The sequence below is a fragment of the Mustelus asterias genome, chromosome 14 (genome assembly GCF_964213995.1).
Source record: "Mustelus asterias chromosome 14, sMusAst1.hap1.1, whole genome shotgun sequence".
In the NCBI taxonomy this organism is placed as follows: domain Eukaryota; kingdom Metazoa; phylum Chordata; class Chondrichthyes; order Carcharhiniformes; family Triakidae; genus Mustelus; species Mustelus asterias.
This window is the reverse complement of record NC_135814.1, coordinates 80,283,067-80,302,094: the sequence shown is the minus strand read 5'-3', so window position 1 is coordinate 80,302,094 and position 19,028 is coordinate 80,283,067. Positions and strand designations below refer to the sequence as shown.

Sequence of the window (19,028 nt, the reverse complement as noted above, 5' to 3'; positions counted from 1 at the left end):
ACAGTATTGTGTATTGCTATTTCCTCAAAGCAATGGAATAGTTACAAAATAGAAAGAGGCCATTCAGCCTATCAAGTCCACTCTAGTTCTCTACAGAACAATTCAGCTAGACCCACTCCCCTGCTCTTTCACTGAAACACTGCACATTTTCTATTTCCAGATGTTTATCCAATTTCCTTTTGAAAGCCATAATTTGATTTGATTTATTATTGTCACATATATTAGTATCGAGTGAAAAGTATTGTTTCTTGCACGCTATACAGACAAAGCATACCGTACATTGGGAAGGGAAGGAGACAGTGCAGAATGTAGTATTACAGTCATAGCTAGGGTGTAGAGAAAGGTCAACTTAATGCAAGGTAGGTCCATTCAAAAGTCTGATGGCAGAAGGGAAGAAGCTGTTCTTGAGTCGTTTGGTACGTGATCCCAGACTTTTGTATCTTTTTCCCAATGGAAGAGTGTGGAAGAGAGTATGTCTGGGGTGCGTGGGGTTCTTGATTAGGCTGGCTGCTTTTCCGAGGCAGCAGGAAGTGTAAACAATGTCAATAGATGGGAGGCTGGTTTGAGTGATGGACTGGGCTTCATTCATGACCCTTTATAGTTTCTTGCGGTCTTGGACAGAGTAGGAGCCATACCAAGCTATGATACAACTGGAAAGAATGCTTTCTATGATGCATCTGTAGAAGTTGGTGAGAGTGGTACTGGACATGCCAAATTTCTTTGGTCTCCTGAGAAAGTAGAGGCATTGGTGGGCTTTCTTAACTATAGCGTCCGCATGGAGGAACCAGGACAGTTTGTTGGTGATCTGAACACCTAAAAACTTGAAGTTCTCGGCCATTTCTACTTTGTCCCCATTAATGTAGACAGGGATATGTTTTCCACTATGCTTCCTGAAGTCGATGACTATATCTTTCATTTTGTTGACATTGAGGGAGAGATTATTGTTGTCGCACCAGTTCACCAGATTCTCTATCTCTTTCCCGCACTGTGTCTCGTCATTGTTTGAGATCCGACTTACAATGGTGGTGTCATCAGCAAAGTTGAAAATTGAGTTGATGGGGAATTTGGCCATACAGTCAAAGGTGTATAAGGAGTATAGTAAAGGGCTGAGGACACAGCCTTGTGGGGCACTGGTGTTAAGGATGATCGTGGAGGAGGTGTTGTTGCCTACTCATAGAATCATAGAATCCCTACAGTACAGAAAGAGGCCATTCGGCCCATCGAGTCTGCACCGACCACAATCCCACCCAGGCCCTACTCCCATATCCCTACATATTTTACCCACTAATCCCTCTAACCTACGCATCTCAGGACACTAAGGGGCAATTTTAGCATGGCCAATCAACCTAACCCGCACATCTTTGGACTGTGGGAGGAAACCGGAGCACCCGGAGGAAACCCACGCAGACACGAGGAGAATGTGCAAACTCCACACAGACAGTGACCCAAGCTGGGAATCGAACCCAGGTCCCTGGAGCTGTGAAGCAGCAGTGCTAACCACTGTGCTACCGTGCCGCTCTTACTTATTGCAATCTGTGGGTTAGGAAGTCTAAGATCCAGTTGCAGAGGGAGGAACCAAGATCCAGGCCACGAAGTTTGGGGATGAGTATTGTAGGAATTATGGTGTTAAAGGCTGAGCTGTAGTCTATGAATAGGGGTCTGTCATTGATGCCTTTGTCATCTAAGTGTTACAGGGTTGAGTGTGGGGCCGGGGAGATGGCGTCTGCTGTGGACCTGTTGCGGCAACAGGTGAACTGTAGTGGGTCCAGGCAGTCTAGGAGGCAGGAATTGATTTGTACCATGACTAACCTTTTGAAGCACTTCATAATGATGGATGTCAGAGCAACCAGACGATAGTCATTAAGGCACACAGCCTGACTTTTCTTTCATACCGGGATGATGGTCATCTTCTTGAAGCAGGTAGGGACCTCAGATTAGTGTAAAGACAGCTTGAAGATTTCTGCGAATACCCCCGCCAGTTGATCCGCACAGGATCTAAGTGCTCATCCAGGTACCCCATCTGGGCCAGTTGCTTTCCGTGGGTTGACTTTTGAGAAGGCTGCTCTGACGTCAGCAATGGTAACCTCAGAAAGGTTAATCCGAGTCTTCTATGATGGAAGTTCTCGCTAACCTCTTGCTCAAAACAGGCATAGAATGCGTTGAGCTCATCGGGGAGGAGCACATTGGAACCCATGATTTTACCTGCCTTCATCTTGTAGCCTGTTATATCTTGCAGACCTTGCCATAGTCGGCGGGAGTCCATGTGGCTAGCCTGGGACTCTAGCTTGGTCTGGTAATGTCTTTTGACATCATTGATGGATCTCCATAGATCATATCTGGCTTTCTTGTTTAGGTCAGTGTCGCCTGACTTGAACGCCTCAGACCTGGACTTCAGCAGGCAGTGGATATCCCCTTTCATCCATGGCTTCGGGTTGCGAAATACACGGATGTACTTCTTTGGCACACAGTCTTCTACACACTTACTAATGAAGTCAGTTACTGAAATGGCATACCGGTTCAGGCTGGTCATGGAGTTTTTAAATACTGACCAGTCTACTGACTCCAAGCAGTCCCGTAGGAGATCATCCGATTCCTCAGACTTTGATTTATTATTGTCACATGTATTAGCATACAGTGAAAAGTATTGTTTCTTGCGTGCTGTTAGCGCGAGTGAACAGATACCACACCACTCGCACCCAGAGCCAAGATTGATAGCAGCACAGTTTATTATAGTGTTTTACGTCGACGGAGGTACAATCAGGACACAGACAAGACAGTCCCGAAAAGTACTCTGCTTGCCTGCCAAAACGGAGTACAGTTATAGTAACGATCTGTTTTGATATGTAAATGGTTTGTGAGTGGTTTCCTGATATAATCATCCTGTTTCAATAGGTTTGTGGGTGTGGAGTTTGATGTGTAAATGGTCTTCTTTTATAGTTATCCCGTTAATGGGTTTTCTGGTCTAGAGTTTTAATATGTAAAGTTTGGTTTAAGAGTGTGATAATTGCTTTATGTCTCTGAATTCCTTTGGACAATGGGTGTTTGATGGGATGTCAGGAAGTTTTCCAGGTCTCATGGTATTTTCTGAATAGCATATTGATGCGAGTTCCTGAGTCTTTGTCAACCTGGTTTCTGTGTTTAAAAGATGTCTGCTTGCCTTACTCACACCTTTCTGGCTGAATGCTGTCCTGTTTTGCTTCATTTATCGAGTTATAGTTTAAGAAATATTCTAATCCTAATACCCACAAAATTTATGCCCGCCTACAGTCCCCCCTGTCGGTCAAAAGTGAATTTTTGTTGTTTATTTCCTTTTCACTTTTCTAACCGATCTTTCTCCCCTTTATTATATTTTGTGTCCGGTGCTTCCTGCCTCCGTACGCTGCAGTCGTACAGTTTAGGGAAGTCCCGGAGTTTGTCAAATCATGTGTAGGCGGGAGTAATCATCCCGCTTGGTTACCTGCCCCATCATACCAATTGTTCTAACTAAGTTCTTATGTGCTTTCATTCTCTTCCGCTGGCGGTAGGTGTAACATGTAGCCAATCCCCAGGAAAGGGCTAAGATGAGTTGGATGACCACCAGTGTGTGCGATGTAATTCGGACCCAGGGGTGGATGTTTACATTTAGACCCCAGTCCCACACCTTCTGTACCCATGTTTGACTTCGTAACGCCGTCTCGGTATCTTGTTCCAAGGTTTTGATGTGTGACTGTAACCGGTGGTATAATCGGACGGAGTGTCCTACTTTAAGTCGGAGCTCCCTTAGGACTTCGGTCAGGTGTGGGATGGGGGCTTGCTCGGGTTCTTGGTAGTCTCTTAGGTTGTCTTTTAGGGGGTCTGTGGCATTAAAGGCTATGGTCTGCCTATTTCGGATATTGGTGATGTGAGCTTGACCTATAGTGACTGGCTTGCGAGGGGTAAAACAGAAGTTAGGGTCGGGGATTGGGCATGTTAATCCGTTATATGTGAATGATGTACGTGTGGTAGCTACACAGTATCTGCCCCGCCCCCCGTATCCTGCCCGGGCGAAATGTGGGTCTACGGGTATAATCTCTAAGGTGCAGTCCTGTGTTCGGTTAAACCCACATTCTGCTGCCTCTCCTTGTCTCAGTGGGTGAGGACAGATGGTGACCTCTCCCCTCTGCTTGCACCCTGCGAGAGAAACACTGGACATTATGCCATGTTTGGAGATGGCCATGTTTTCGGTTATGTGGTAGCGGAGGGAAGCATTGCCCCTAACAACACCAATATTTTCAATTCGGAAGATGGGGAATGGTCCAGCGTCCTGTGTGACCGTTGGAATTAGCAGAACCATTCCTATCCCGGTGCCCTCACTAACCTCGCAGTCGGGGATTACTGGATATACTCGTGTCATCCCCTTCAGGGTCCGGTCATCCAGCACCCCCTTCTGATCTGCGAGTTGCGCTAGTTGGGCGCTGTCGATCCAATCGGGCACTTCCCCCCTGTGTACCTGGTCCAAATTGTGTCGTATTTGTGCCACCATCCACTGACCATATGCATGGCATAACTGTCCCTGTTGTACCCGGGCAGTGTCTTCCCTTTCCCTGTCTATGAGGCGATTGATAGTTCGGGCATGTGCTTCTAACACTGCAATCCCATCTAGTTGGATATGGGCGCCCGCTTCCCCTAAGAATGCTTGTTCCATCTGCTGGTCTAATGACCGCTGTAATATGTTTTTCATTACCCCTTTCAGCTGTTCAATTTTACTGTTGAGGCCCTGGATGTCAATGGAGTTAATCATTGTGTCTCCTGTATTCAGCCCTGTGAGCATATCATTGATAATACCCCGTTTGCTTCGGTATGTGTTGGTGTTTATGTTTCCCCTGTAGTGTGTGGCCCCCATTGCGTCAATGGCCCGTTTTATGGTCTCTCTCTCTAACATCTGATACAAGTTCTGTACCCGTTCTGAGCAATGCCTGGGTACCTGGATTCCTGAAATGTCGATCAGGACAGGTACCACCTCATGTTTTACGTTGTCGTACACAATTTCCCCCTCGTTCCACAATACCAGTCCTCCCTCCGGTCCCCTGCTTTGCAAGGGACAGGGTAAGATTTCGGGCCTTGTGGTCGTGGGGGCCCGCGTTGGAAGCGGTGCAAAACATACATACAATGAGACTGCGGGAGCCTCAACAAGTCCGTAATAGCCGCAAATGTCCATGTTTGAATTCAAAGTGTCCTGTGGTCGGGCCTCTTGTGGGTTGTCGGGGAGGGCGCAGAGAGTCCCAAAAACGCACTGGTCTCTGTTCTGGAGGTCCCGCTGTTGAATGCATGTTCGGAGTCCTTCTAAAGTGCAAATGAAGCAGATCTCGTTGATACCCGGGTAAACTTGTAGCCATGCGTTAAGATAAGTTCTACTGTTCATAGGGTCCGGTCCAGCTGGCACACAGAGTGCCTCGGATGTGTTGAAGGCTACCCCGTGGAATCGCGGGTAGATGGGGTGTTCTTCGGGTGCCACACTCGTCAGGAAGGTCGCCGCGAGGATCATCCTCCAAGTGGTCCACATGGTTCTGGAGAGGGGTTGGGGGAGGATATATAAAACCTGGTGGCCGCCAGTCGTTAGGTTCATATTAGGTGATGAACTTGTCTTACTTATCTTATTCTTATTTCTATCTACATATATACATTCATGCCTCGGTTGGCATATAGTTCCTTTAGTGTTGGAAAATAAAGGTTGTTATTTCGATTTCCGCTGTAAGGACAAAGATGGTTAAGGGCCAATACGTGGAGTGGACGGAGCATCCTCTGTCCTTTCAGTCAGTCTGCTCTGTCCTCTTTCCCCGTGGTGATAGGATTTTAATTGCGACCAATGTTTCCATCGGCCTTTTCCTTTCACATCGACACACGCACATGTATCGCTGGTAAGGATAACCTCGTGGGGTCCCATCCATTTCGGTGCAAACCCGGGTCGGTCTGGGGCAATCCGAATCAAAACCCTATCCCCTACTCGAGGGAGGGTGGGGGTATGACTGACATTTTCCTTTTTAGCCTGGTCTCTAATGGCTTGCTGGTCCCTGGCTGTGTGGTGCAGGTCTCGGAGTTGTGAATCTAAGTGTTGCACATATCGTTTGAGCTTGTCCCGGAGGGGTGTCATTTCTTCCCCTCCTACGGCGATGTTTTCGGGGAGTCGCATTGCTCTCCCGGTCATTAGTTCGAACGGGGTGAGCCCTATGGTTCGACCTGGGGTGGCCCGTAGGCGCATCAGGATACAGGGAAGGACATCTACCCACCCCTGACCTGTTTCTGCGATAGTTTTTGCTATCGTGTTCTTGAGGGTGCGATTCATTCTCTCTACCATTCCAGCACTCTGGGGGTGGTATGGTATATGGAACCGCTGTCGGATCCCTAAGGTTTTACATGCGTGTTTCATTACCTTGCCTGTGAAGTGTGTCCCCCCCGCTGCGGTAATGAATCCGCGCCTATTCCATGCTATCATATAGTCGTGAACCACCCCGAACGCATATTGACTGTCCGTGTATATGTTTACCCTTTTGTCCCTTCCTGCGCTAAGGGCCTTTGTTAATGCTATAAGCTCGGCCACTTGAGCAGAGGTCTCCCCCCTTTTACCAATCGCTGGATAGGTTCTGCTATGGATGCAAACTGATCGATGAAATTCCGACAGTAATTAAAGAGTCCCATTACCCTACGCACCCCCCTAACTGTGTTCGGACGGGTCATGTTGGCAATTGCTGTTTTTCGGTCCGTGGGAAGGGTTTTCTTTCTCTGACTTATGTAATGCCCCAGATATCGGACCTCTGGTTTTGCGAGTTGTGCTTTGGTTGGGTTAACCTTAAATCCTGCTGTTTGTAAGCCCCGCAGGATTACTGACAGGGCTCCCAAATGCCCCGTCGGGTTAGTGGAGGCGATCAAGATGTCATCCACATATTGGAGAAAAGCGCTCTCATAGGGGGATAAGTTACAATTTTCGAGGGCTTTGCTCATAACCCGGTGGAATATGTCGGGGCTATTGTGGAATCCCTGGGGGAGACGGGTCCAGGTGTACTGTCTACCTCCACAGGTGAAGGCAAACTTCTCCTGGGAGTCTGGGTGGAGTGGAATTGACCAGAATCCGTTTGCTATGTCTAGCACGGAGAAGATACAATATTCAGGTCGCAGTCCGTTAAATATAGTGGCCGGGCTCGCAACGATAGGGTGTTCCTTTGGGGTGACCTTATTCAGGGTGGTATAGTCGATGGTTAGTCGGTAGTTCCCGTCTGGCTTACGGACGGGCCACATCGGGGAATTTGTGTGGGACACGGTGGGTCTCAGGATGCCCCGTTTAACCAAAGCCTGGACGATTGTTTCGGTTGCCTGTAACGCCTCGGGTTTTATGGGATATTGTTTATGAGGGGCATGGGCTGGTCCTTGTATTTGTAAAGGAAGGATTGTGACGAGACCGCAGTCTTGCTTGCCTGTAGCCCAGACCCGGGGTAGTGCTTGACATAAGAGTCCCACTAGTCCCTCCTTCTTCCAGTCTCGGGCCGTCGGAGCCGGAGCCCCCATGCCTATGGCTGCTACGTTCTTATTAGGGACCCAGTATCCTTGGATCCCGCTCTTGTGTTCTTTCCTTGCCGTCCACAGCAGGCGCTTATTGAAAGCGTCCACCACTGCTCCTAACTCTCCCAGGAGGTCTATTCCCAAAATTGTCCCTTCTTCATTTGGGCCCACCCAGAAGTGTACGGGGAGTATGATCCCCTCTACCTCAAGTAACACTGCTTCGCTCTGATATGCTATAGTCCTATCCCCCCCTATTCCTACTACTACTATGGAACGGTGGGTGGTGGGTAGTGCCATGTTGGTGAGGGATATCGAAGCCCCCGTATCTATTAATATTTTGCATCGCCGGCCCCCTAACGATGCATTCACCCAGATACGGGGGTCCGTTCCCGGGGCGGGGGCCGATGCCACTCATGCAAATTTTTGTGCCGCCAAGGTTTGTATAATGTCCAGCAGCTGCTGGTGGCTGAGGTGCGCTGGGTCCGAAACCACCTCATTCTCCCTTATATCTGGGGCGCTTGCCGGGGTTTTCTCCAGTCTCTTCGGGGGCGCTCTCTCTCTCCTTGGGATCCTTCTGTCTTTGCAGGTAGATTCGGTGTGTCCGATTCTGCCGCACTTATTACCTGTATTAGGAGGGTGCGGGATCATAGCTCGGCATTCCCTTTTGAAATGGCCTAATTCCCCGCACCTGTAGCAATTTCCTCCTTCAGTTCCTACCGCTGATATCCCTACTCTGGCGCCCTGTGTTTTCCTTTGCTGGTTGTCTACAGTGACAGCCCAGTTTTCTAATTCATTGAAGGTGTTAAAGTTTACCAATCCTGTCTTTAGGATAGCTTGGTGTGCTGGGCTCAGCCCATCCCTATATAACCGGAGGAATGCCGGGTTCTGTCTATCTGCATCTGGCATTCCTCCGTGGGCTACAAAGGCATCGAATTTTCGTCGCCCGTATTCCTGAGCCCCTTCCTCCTTTTTCTGCGTTACTCCTACTATTACACTCCAACTCACGGGGACCTCCCCCATGGTCAGGATGATATCGTTTTTAAAGCCTGTCAGAGCCTGTTCCTGCTCCCGGCGGCTCCCGTCTAGGTCTGCACACCAAGTCCCATTCTGGTGTTCTGCCCGGAGCCGAGCCCAGTGATTCTCGGGCATCTTGGCTCTTACTAACCCTGCTATATCTCGGTTGTGTAAGTTGTGGCACAGTTGCATCCCTTTCATCTTTTGCCAAAAAATTACGTTACTGTGCCTGGGCTGCAGGGTTGGGAGCTTTTCTAGTAATTTCATAGTGTCCCCTGGCGAGAGTGACACATAAGTCATTTTAATTTGGGCCTGCCTTCCTCGCCCATCTCTCCCTTGTCCCCCTGGGATACATTCGATCTTAAGAGGTGCTGCTTTGGCGTTTGGGGGATCGGTGGTTACCGGGGGACTCCCCCCTGTTTTAATCATGCTTTTAATTAGGTTCTTGTTTTTATCTGCTAGATAGCGGGTGAGGGACCCTTCCGGCCCCCATTCAAAAATGGTCTCAATGCTATCCATGTCGAATCTCTTATCTAAGATCAGTGGTGTACTAATCCTGGTTTGGTGCTTCCCACAGATACTTGTGTAGGTATCCCTGGGGTTCCTGGTTTGGTGTTTCCACTGTCAGTACCTTTAAACCTTCAGCAGTAACACGCAGAGCCCGTCCTGCATGTAACGGGGAGATCACCGCTCACAGAGACAGGGGGGGCTCTGACCACGACTACAGGGGCCGGGGGCCACTCTTTCCTGACCAAATCCTACCGCTAAATCAATCCACAGAGGCTCGCCGTTTCCCTATCTCCCCGGGAATCACCCTGACCTGGGTGCGGACAAGCGTGGGATTGACCGCAGGTAGGAGTTCCCCCGGCGTGTAGCCGTTCTTTCGCGCTACCAGAGGTCTCCTGCTTGTAGTGCCCGAAGCACTCACAGAGGCTCCAGACTTAGTAGCGCCCGGACATGTAGCAGACTCCTCGCGGATCTGTTTCCAGTGGCCCAGACTTTCGCGCCTGCAGAGGTCCTACCCGACTTGCAGCGCCCGGACTTAAACCGAACTTCGTGAGTCCGCGTTCATTGGCCCTAACCCTGGACGTCCTCCCGGCCTCCCGGCCACTTAACCCTTGTCTTCCTTAGGTACCTTTTGGGTCAGCTAATGTCTGGTCGGGTCCGCTGTCAGGGATACGCGGAATGCAACAGTACACAATCAATTACAATTCGCGACCCCGCTCACCCGCCCAAAGAAGAACCTACCCCGCTGTGCAGCTCTCGATCGGGCTCTGTTCACAAGTTCAGATCGCGGCAGCCGTGGAACACCGCTGGCACTGGGAATTCCCGCGGACTTTAAATGAGTAAAGATACTCACCCAGTGTTTGAGAGGCGATGTTCCAGCGGCGGTCACGATCCCGGACGAGCCCCCAATTGTTAGCGCGAGTGAACAGATACCACACCACTCGCACCCAGAGCCAAGATTGATAGCAGCACAGTTTATTATAGTGTTTTACGTCGACGGAGGTACAATCAGGACACAGACAAGACAGTCCCGAAAAGTACTCTGCTTGCCTGCCAAAACGGAGTACAGTTATAGTAACGATCTGTTTTGATATGTAAATGGTTTGTGAGTGGTTTCCTGATATAATCATCCTGTTTCAATAGGTTTGTGGGTGTGGAGTTTGATGTGTAAATGGTCTTCTTTTATAGTTATCCCGTTAATGGGTTTTCTGGTCTAGAGTTTTAATATGTAAAGTTTGGTTTAAGAGTGTGATAATTGCTTTATGTCTCTGAATTCCTTTGGACAATGGGTGTTTGATGGGATGTCAGGAAGTTTTCCAGGTCTCATGGTATTTTCTGAATAGCATATTGATGCGAGTTCCTGAGTCTTTGTCAACCTGGTTTCTGTGTTTAAAAGATGTCTGCTTGCCTTACTCACACCTTTCTGGCTGAATGCTGTCCTGTTTTGCTTCATTTATCGAGTTATAGTTTAAGAAATATTCTAATCCTAATACCCACAAAATTTATGCCCGCCTACAGTGCTATACAAAGCATACCATCCATAGAGAAGGAAATGAGAGAGTGCAGTTACAGTCATAGGTAGGGTGTAGAGAAAGATCAACTTAATGCAAGGTAAGTCCATTCAAAAGTCTGATGGCAGCAGGGAAGAAGCTGTTCTTGAGTCGGTTGGTACGTAACCTCAGACTTTTGTATCTTTTCCACGACGGAAGAAGGTGGAAGAGAGAACGCCCGGGGTGCATGGGGTCCTTAATTATACTGGTTGCTTTGCAGAGGCAGCGGGAAGTGTGGACAGAGTCAATGGATGGGGGGCTGGTTTGCGTGATGGATTTGGGCTTCTGTAGTTTCTTGCTGTCTTGGGCAGAGCAGCAGCCATACTAGGCTGTGATACAACCAGAAAGAATGCTTTCCATGGTGCATCTGTAAAAGTTGGTGAGAGTTGTAGCTGATTTGATTTTGATTTGATTTTGATTTGATTTGATTTATTATTGTCATATGTATTAGCATACAGTGAAAAGTATTGTTTCTTGCGTGCTATGCAAAGCATACCGTTCATAGAGAAGGAAACGAGAGAGTGCAGAATGTAGTGTTACAGTCATAGCTAGGGTGTAGAAAAAGATCAACTTAATGCAAGGTAAGTCCATTCAAAAGCCTGACGGCAACAGGGAAGAAGCTGTTCATGAGTCGGTTGGTACATGACCTCAGGCTTTTGTATCTTTTTCCCGACGGAAGAAGGTGGAAGAGAGAATGTCTCTATTGTCATTGATGCGTGGGGTCCTTAATTATGCTGGCTGCTTTTCCGAGGTAGCGGGAAGTGTAGACAGTGTCAATGGATGGGAGGCTGGTTTGCTTGATGGTTTGGGCCACGTTCACAACCTTTTGTAGTTCCTTGTGGTCTTGGGCAGAGCAGGAGCCATACCAAGCTGTGATACAACCAGAAAGAATGCTTTCTATGGTGCATCTGTAAAGGTTGGTGAGAGTCGTAGCTGACATGCCAAATTTCCTTAGTCTTCTGAGAAGGTAGACACGTTGGTGGGCTTTCTTAACTATCGTGTTGGCATGGGGGGACCAGGACAGGTTGTTGGTGATCTGGACACCTAAAAACTTGAAGCTCTCAATTCTTTCTACTTCATCCCCGTTGATGTAGACAGGAGCATGTTCTCCTCTACGCTTCCTGAAGTCGATGACAATCTCCTTCATCTTGTTGACATTGAGGGAGAGATTATTGCCGCTGTACCAGATTCCCTATCTCATTCCTGTATTCTATCTCGTTATTGTTTGAGATCCAACCCACTACAGTGGTGTTGTCAGCAAACTTGAAAATCGAGTTGGAGGGGAATTAGGCCGCACAGTCATAGGTGTAAAAGGAGTATAATGGGGGCTGAGAACACAGCCTTGTGGGGCACCAGTGTTGAGGATATTTAATCTATACACCGATGTTGACCAACATTGCACGACTTTCTTTGACAGATTCTCCTGTTTTAGTTTTTCTTGTGAGCCAGGATCAAGAGCACAGCCTTGTGGTCTGATTTATCAAAATCTGGAAGGGCGATAGAGCAGTAGTCATTTTTGTTATTTGTGTAGCAGTGGTCAAGGATGTTTGGGCCTTTGGTGGTACAGGAGATGTGTTGGTGGTATCTTGGTAGAATGCTCTTGAGGTTCACCTGATTGAAGTCCTCGGCCACGACGAACAAGGTCTCGGGATGTCTCAAGGCTATTGAATATGCCTGCACCACACTCTCAAGTAATGTATTCCAGATTCTAGCAACTCCATAGAAATTGTTTTCTCATCTCACCTTTGCTTCTGCTGCCAATCACCTTAAATCTATTTGCTCAGGTTCTTGTAAAGTCAAACAATAGGGAACTGTTTCTCCATCTACTCTGTCAGAACCCTTCGTGACTTTGAACACCAGTGTCAAATTTCCTGTCAACCTTCTTGTCTCCGAGGAGAACCCCAGATTCTCCATCTACCCCTGGAACAGACGTTCATCATCTATGGAACTACTGTCAAACATCTTTTCTGCACCCTCTCTCAAGCCCACAAATAATGTGTGGTGTCCAAAATTGGACACAATCCAGTTGAGGCCGAATCAGTATTTTGAAAAGGTTAATCATAACTTCTTTGCTTTTAGAACATAGAACATAGAACAGTACAGCACTGAACAGACCCTTCGGCCCACGATGTTGTGCCGAGCTTTATCTGAAACCAAGATCAAGCTATCCCACTCCCTATCATCCTGGTGTGCTCCATGTGCCTATCCAATAACCGCTTAAATGTTCCTAAAGTATCTGACTCCACTATCACTGCAGGCAGTCCATTCCACACCCCAACCACTCTCTGAGTAAAGAACCTACCTCGGACATCCTTCCTATATCTCCCACCATGAACCCTATAGTTGTGCCCCCTTGTAATAGCTCCATCCACCCGAGGAAATAGTCTTTGAACGTCCACTCTATCTATCCCCTTCATTATTTTATAAACCTCTATTAAGTCTCCCCTCAACCTCCTCCGCTCCAGAGAGAACAGCCCTAGCTCCCTCAACCTTTCCTCAGAAAACCTACCCTCCAAACCAGGCAGCACCTGGTAAATCTCCTTTGCACTCTTTCCAGCGCTTCCACATCCTTCTTATAGTGAGGTGACCAGAACTGCACACAATATTCCAAATGTGGTCTCACCAAGGTCCTGTACAGTTGCAGCATAACCCCACGGCTCTTAAACTCAAACCCCCTGTTAATAAACGCTAACATACTATAGACCTTCTTCACAGCTCTATCCACTTGAGTGGCAACCTTTAGAGATCTGTGGATATGGACCCCAAGATCTCTCTGTTCCTCCACAGTCTTCAGAACCCTACCTTTGACCCTGTAATCCACATTTAAATTTGTCCTACCAAAATGAATCACCTCACATTTATCAGGGTTAAACTCCATTTGCCATTTTTCAGCCCAGCTTTGCATCCTATCTATGTCTCTTTGCAGTCTACAACAGCCCTCCACCTCATCCACTACTCCACCAATCTTGGTGTCATCAGCAAATTTACTGATCCACCCTTCAGCCCCCTCCTCTAAGTCATTAATAAAAATCACAAATAGCAGAGGACCAAGCACTGATCCCTGTGGCACTCCGCTAGCAACCTGCCTCCAGTCCGAAAATTTTCCATCCACCACCACCCTCTGTCTTCGATCAGATATGATGTGGAGATGCCGGCGTTGGACTGGGGTAAACACAGTAAGAGTTTTAACAACACCAGGTTAAACACCAGGTTAAAGTCCAACAGGTTTATTTGGTAGCAAATGGTAGCTAATGGTATTTGCTACCAAATAAACCTGTTGGACTTTAACCTGGTGTTGTTAAAACTCTTACTTCGATCAGATAGCCAGTTACCTATCCAATCGGCCAACATTCCCTCTATCCCACACCTCCTTACTTTCATCATAAGCCGACCATGGGGGACCTTATCAAACGTCTTACTAAAATCCATGTATATGACATCAACTGCCCTACCTTCATCAACACACTTAGTTACCTTAGTTTTGTACTCAATGCTTTAATTCTAAGGCTCATGATCCTGCATATTTTTTCAACCACTTTCTGAATCTGATATGTCACCTTTAATGATCTGTGCACAGAACCCTCCCAGGTGTCTCTGTCCCTGTAGCCCCTACACAATTGAAATTGCTCGGTGGGCGGGTGGGGGGGTAATTGCGAGGCGGGGGGTGGGGAGGAAATTGCTCGGTGGGCGGGGGGAAGAAGGAAATTCCTCGGATGGGGGTGGGGAGAAAATTGCTCATTGGGGGGGTGGGAGGATATTGTTTGGTGGAGGGGAAATTGATCAGCGGACTGGACAGAATTAATTAGTGGCGGGGAGGGAGGAAATTGCTATAGATTATTAAGAAAAACGTCAAAGTATCTAGTCAAAAAAGAATCTGCTTCTTCTGTTTGATGTCTGAAGATAGTCTGGGTGGCACCGTGGCACAGTGCCACTGTTGCCTCATAGCTCTCAGGGACCTGGTCGATTCCCGGCTTGGGTCACTATCTGTGTGGAGTTTGCACGTTCTCCCCGTGTCCGCGTGGGTTTCCTCTGGGTGCTCTAGTTTCCTCCCATAGTCCAAAGATGTGTGGGTTAGGTGGATTGGCCGTGCTAAATTCTCCCTCAGTGTACCGGGATGCGTAGGTTAGAAGGATTAGCAGGGTAAATATGTTGGGTTAGGAGGATAAGGCCTAGTTGAGATTGTTGTTGGTGCCAACTCGAGAGGCTGAATGGCCTCCTTCTGTACTGTAGGAATTCTCATAGAAATAATAGAAACCCTACAGTACAGAAAGAGGCCATTGGGCCCATCGAGTCTGCACCGACCACAATCCCACCCAGGCCCTACCCCCATATCCCATATATCCCATCTTACAAAGAACAAAGAACAATACAGCACAGGAACAGGCCCTTCGGCCCTCCAAGCCTGCGCCGCGCATATGCCCACTAGGCCATTCTTTTGTATCCCTCTATTCCCAGTCTGTTCACGTGGTTATCTAGATAAGTCTTAAACGATCCCAGCATGTCCGCCTCAATCACCTTGCTTGGCAGTGCATTCCAGGCCCCCACCACCCTCTGTGTAAAATACGTCCCCCTGACATCTGTGTTGAACCTTACCCCCCTCATCTTGAACCCGTGACCCCTTGTGTTCGTCACGTCTGACCTGGGAAAAAGCTTCCCACTGTTCATTCTATCTATGCCCTTCATAATTTTATACATCTCTATTAGGTCGCCTCTCATCCTCCGTCTTTCCAGGGAGAACAACCCCAGTTTACCTAATCTCTCCTCATAGCTAAGACCCTCCATACCAGGCAACATCCTGGTAAACCTTCTCTGTACTCTCTCCAAAGCCTCCATGTCCTTCTGGTAGTGTGGCGACCAGAACTGGACGCAGTATTCCAAATGTAGCTAACCATTGTTCTATACAGCTGCAACAACATATGCCAACTTTTATATTCTATGCCCCATCCAATAAAGGCAAGCATGCCATATGCCTTCTTTACCACCCTCTCCACCTGTGCTGCCACCTTTAAGGTTCTGTGGACTTGTACACCCAGGTCCCTCTGTGTGTCTATACTCCTGATGGTTCTGCCATTTATTGTATAGCTCCCCCTTACATTAGATCTACTGAAATGCATCACTTCGCATTTATCTGGATTAAATTCCATCTGCCATTTCTCTGCCCAATGTTCCAGCCTATCTATATCCTGCTGTATTCTCTGACAATGTTCATCACTATCCGCAACTCCTGCAATCTTTGTGTCGTCCACAAACTTACTGATCACACCAGTTACATCTTCCTCCAAATCATTTATATATATCACAAACAGCAGATGTCCCAGTACAGAGTCCTGCGGAACACCACTAGTCACAGACCTCCAACCGGAAAAAGACCCTTCCACTGCTACCCTCTGTCTTCTATGGCTAAGTCAGTTCTCCACCCATCTAGCTAGCTCACCTTTTATCCCGTGAGATTTAACCTTTTGCACCAGCCTGCCATGAGGGACCTTGTCAAACGTTTTACTAAAATTCATATAGATGACATCCACAGCCCTTCCCTGTCAATCGTTTTTGTCACCTCCTCAAAAAACTCAACCAAATTTGTGAGGCATGACCTCCCTCATACAAAACCATGCTGTCTATCGCTAATGAGATTATTCAGTTCTAAATGCGCATATATCCTATCTCTAAGAATCTTCTCCAACAACTTCCCTACCACGGACGTCAAGTTCACTGGCCTATAATTACCCGGGTTATCCTTGCTACCCTTCTTAAATAACGGGACCACATTTGCTATCCTCCAATCCTCTGGGACCTCACCTGTGTCCAGTGAAGAGACAAAGATTTCTGTTAGAAATATCATAATAATCAATGATATTAAACTTCAGAAACATGGAAAATAAACTCGATGCTTCAGGATCATAGAATCCCTACAGTGCAGATGCAGGCTATTCAGCCCATCAAGTCTGCACCGACTCTCCGACACAACATATTATCCACACACTATTCCTGTAACTCCACATATTTACCATGCTAATTCCCCTAATCTTGGAACACTAAGGGGCAATTTAGTCTGGCCAATTAACCTAACCTGCACAATTTTGGACTGTGGGAGGAAACTGGAGCAAACCCATGCAGACACAGGGAGAACATGTAAACTCCACACCAAGTTACCCAAGGCTGGAATTGAACTCAGGTTCCTGGTGCTGTGAGGTAGCAGTGCTAACCACTGTGCTACTGTGCATCTGTGCTGGTTGTTGGGGTCTGGATGTTTCAATGTGTTGCTAATTGCAAATTGTTGAGGGCTGTCTATGCATCAGTCTCTTCACTCTAATCTTTAGTCTAAAGAAGTGAGATAAAGTGTAATGGAATCATGGATTTGTGAATGTTTCTGGTGGTTTTTGATTTCTGATCCACTTAATATTCATCCACCTATTAGATTACAATGTGAGGGCTTTGTGGATATGTAGGTCTCTGTGCCTCACCATCAGACCATTTTCAATATTCTTTCCCCAGTTATGAAATTGCGGAGGAGGCCTTCACTCTCCTCCACCTCCTATCATTCTTAATTTTAAGAGACCACTGATCAGGGCTCATAAAAAGCAGATTCTTCTTTGCTCTTATCTCAATTAATAGCACCTCCACAGATTCACCTGCAAATCTCAGATACCACTGCAGATGCCTCAGCTAAGCAACTCCGTTGCAAATCTATTTCTGTTTCCTCTCTCCCTTTAATTCAACAGCTTCTGCTCTTTTAATCTGCTCTCGTTTCATGAATCTATATTCATTTCCATCTCAGTGCCAATGAATCCTCCGGGTGCTCCGGTTCCCTCCCACAGTCTGAAAGATGTGCTGGTTAGGTGCATTGGCCATGCTAAATTCTCCCTCAGTCTACCCGAACAGGTGCCGGAGTGTGGCGACTAGGGGATTTTTACAGGAACTTCATTGCAGTGTTAATGTAAGCGTACTTGTGACAATAATAAATAAACTTTTAACTTTAAACTTGGATAATGGCAAACATGAAATTTTAAATCTTCCCTTCAGATGGTTACTCTGATCCTAATTATGGCTGGGACTCTCCAATCTCGGTTACCCCACCATCGCTGCCAGCGAGAATTAAGAATTTGGCGCTCATTGCAGTGGAACCTGAGAATCCCAGCCATGGATAAGGTCGGAGAATTCTGCAAAACATAGATTTATTTTCCATGAATTATTTTAATGTTTTCCTTTTGTATTTCAATGTTCAGTTTCAGCAGTCCGGAAGAGGGATATTGTCTTCCTGATTGATGGCTCTCCTGGAATGGGAAGATCATTTCTTCAAGTCCGTGCGTTTCTGAATACAATAATCCAGGAGCTCGATATTGGACCTGACAGAGATCAAGTTGCTGTGGTACAATACAGCTCTGATGCAATACTTGAATTTGGCCTCAATACTCATTCAACAAAAGATGAGGTTTTGAAAGCACTGAGAAAGCTGCGATTGAAAACAGGAAGACCCCTCAACACTGGTGCTGCACTGGATTATGTCACAAGGAATGTCTTCACTCCATCTGCAGGGGGCAGGAGTGATGCTGGAGCTTCACAAATCCTGGTGCTCATCACTGCTGGGAAATCCAGAGATGATGTTGGACAGGCAGCAGATGCAGTGAAACAGGCTGGTATAGTGCCCATTGCTATCGGAGCCAAGAGTGCAGACACATCAGAGCTACAACAGATCGTATCAAATCCTGATTCTGTTCTGAAACTGGGAAACTTCCAGGAATTGCAAACTATTCAACAAGAGCTACTATTGAAAGTTCGAGCAGCGTTTACCATTGAGAAGTCACCAGTTACCATTGAAGGTAAAGCCTTTGTTAAAATGTGTTTGCTATAGTTACTGAATGTATGTAAAAGAACACAAACTGAAAAAAAGTGAATGATATGTATTTTCCTGTACATGCTGTAGTGGAAACTATCAGGTACAGTAGAGTGGGAGCTGGACCTTAAGCTTCTTAAATAAAGATGTGAATCAGCAGTGTTTGGTGTCCGTTATAATCAGGGTTCAAGAGGATAGTTCAGCCCAAAACAGTTACAAGCCAAAGCAAGAAAAACATAGTCGGAGGTTGGTTAGTCCAAGAAGGAGGTAACCAAGACTGCAGATGCACAATTTCAAAGATACCCACCAAATCCTTGACTAAAGTCTTTGTCAATGTCAGATTGTTAATGCAAGGGTATATGATGAAAGTTGGTAGTTCTTATCTATACCTCTGTTAAACCTTTACACTTGTTTTGGTGACAAATTTGCATACTGAGAGTGTAGGTTTAATAATAATGTAAACATGTTGAAAGTTAAGCTTCTTGCTGTTCGTCCCACAGATTGATCATTTTCAGATCTTCTTGCTACAACTACGAGCCCTCGTCTTTGTGTTAAGATGTATCTTCCTGCACATGCAATAGTAGAAACTATCAGTTACAGGAGAGTGAGAGCTC

General features: G+C 46.9%; 1 protein-coding gene across 1 annotated transcript in view; it reads left to right on the top strand.

Annotated features, from left to right (window-relative positions):
- Positions 1-19,028, top strand: part of LOC144503790 (collagen alpha-3(VI) chain-like) — a 253,899-nt gene that overhangs the window by 175,545 nt on the left and 59,326 nt on the right. Inside the window, exon 11 of the mRNA XM_078228676.1 lies at positions 17,807-18,400. Within this exon, the coding sequence (XP_078084802.1) occupies positions 17,807-18,400 (594 nt within the window). The remainder of the gene's footprint in view (positions 1-17,806; positions 18,401-19,028) is intronic.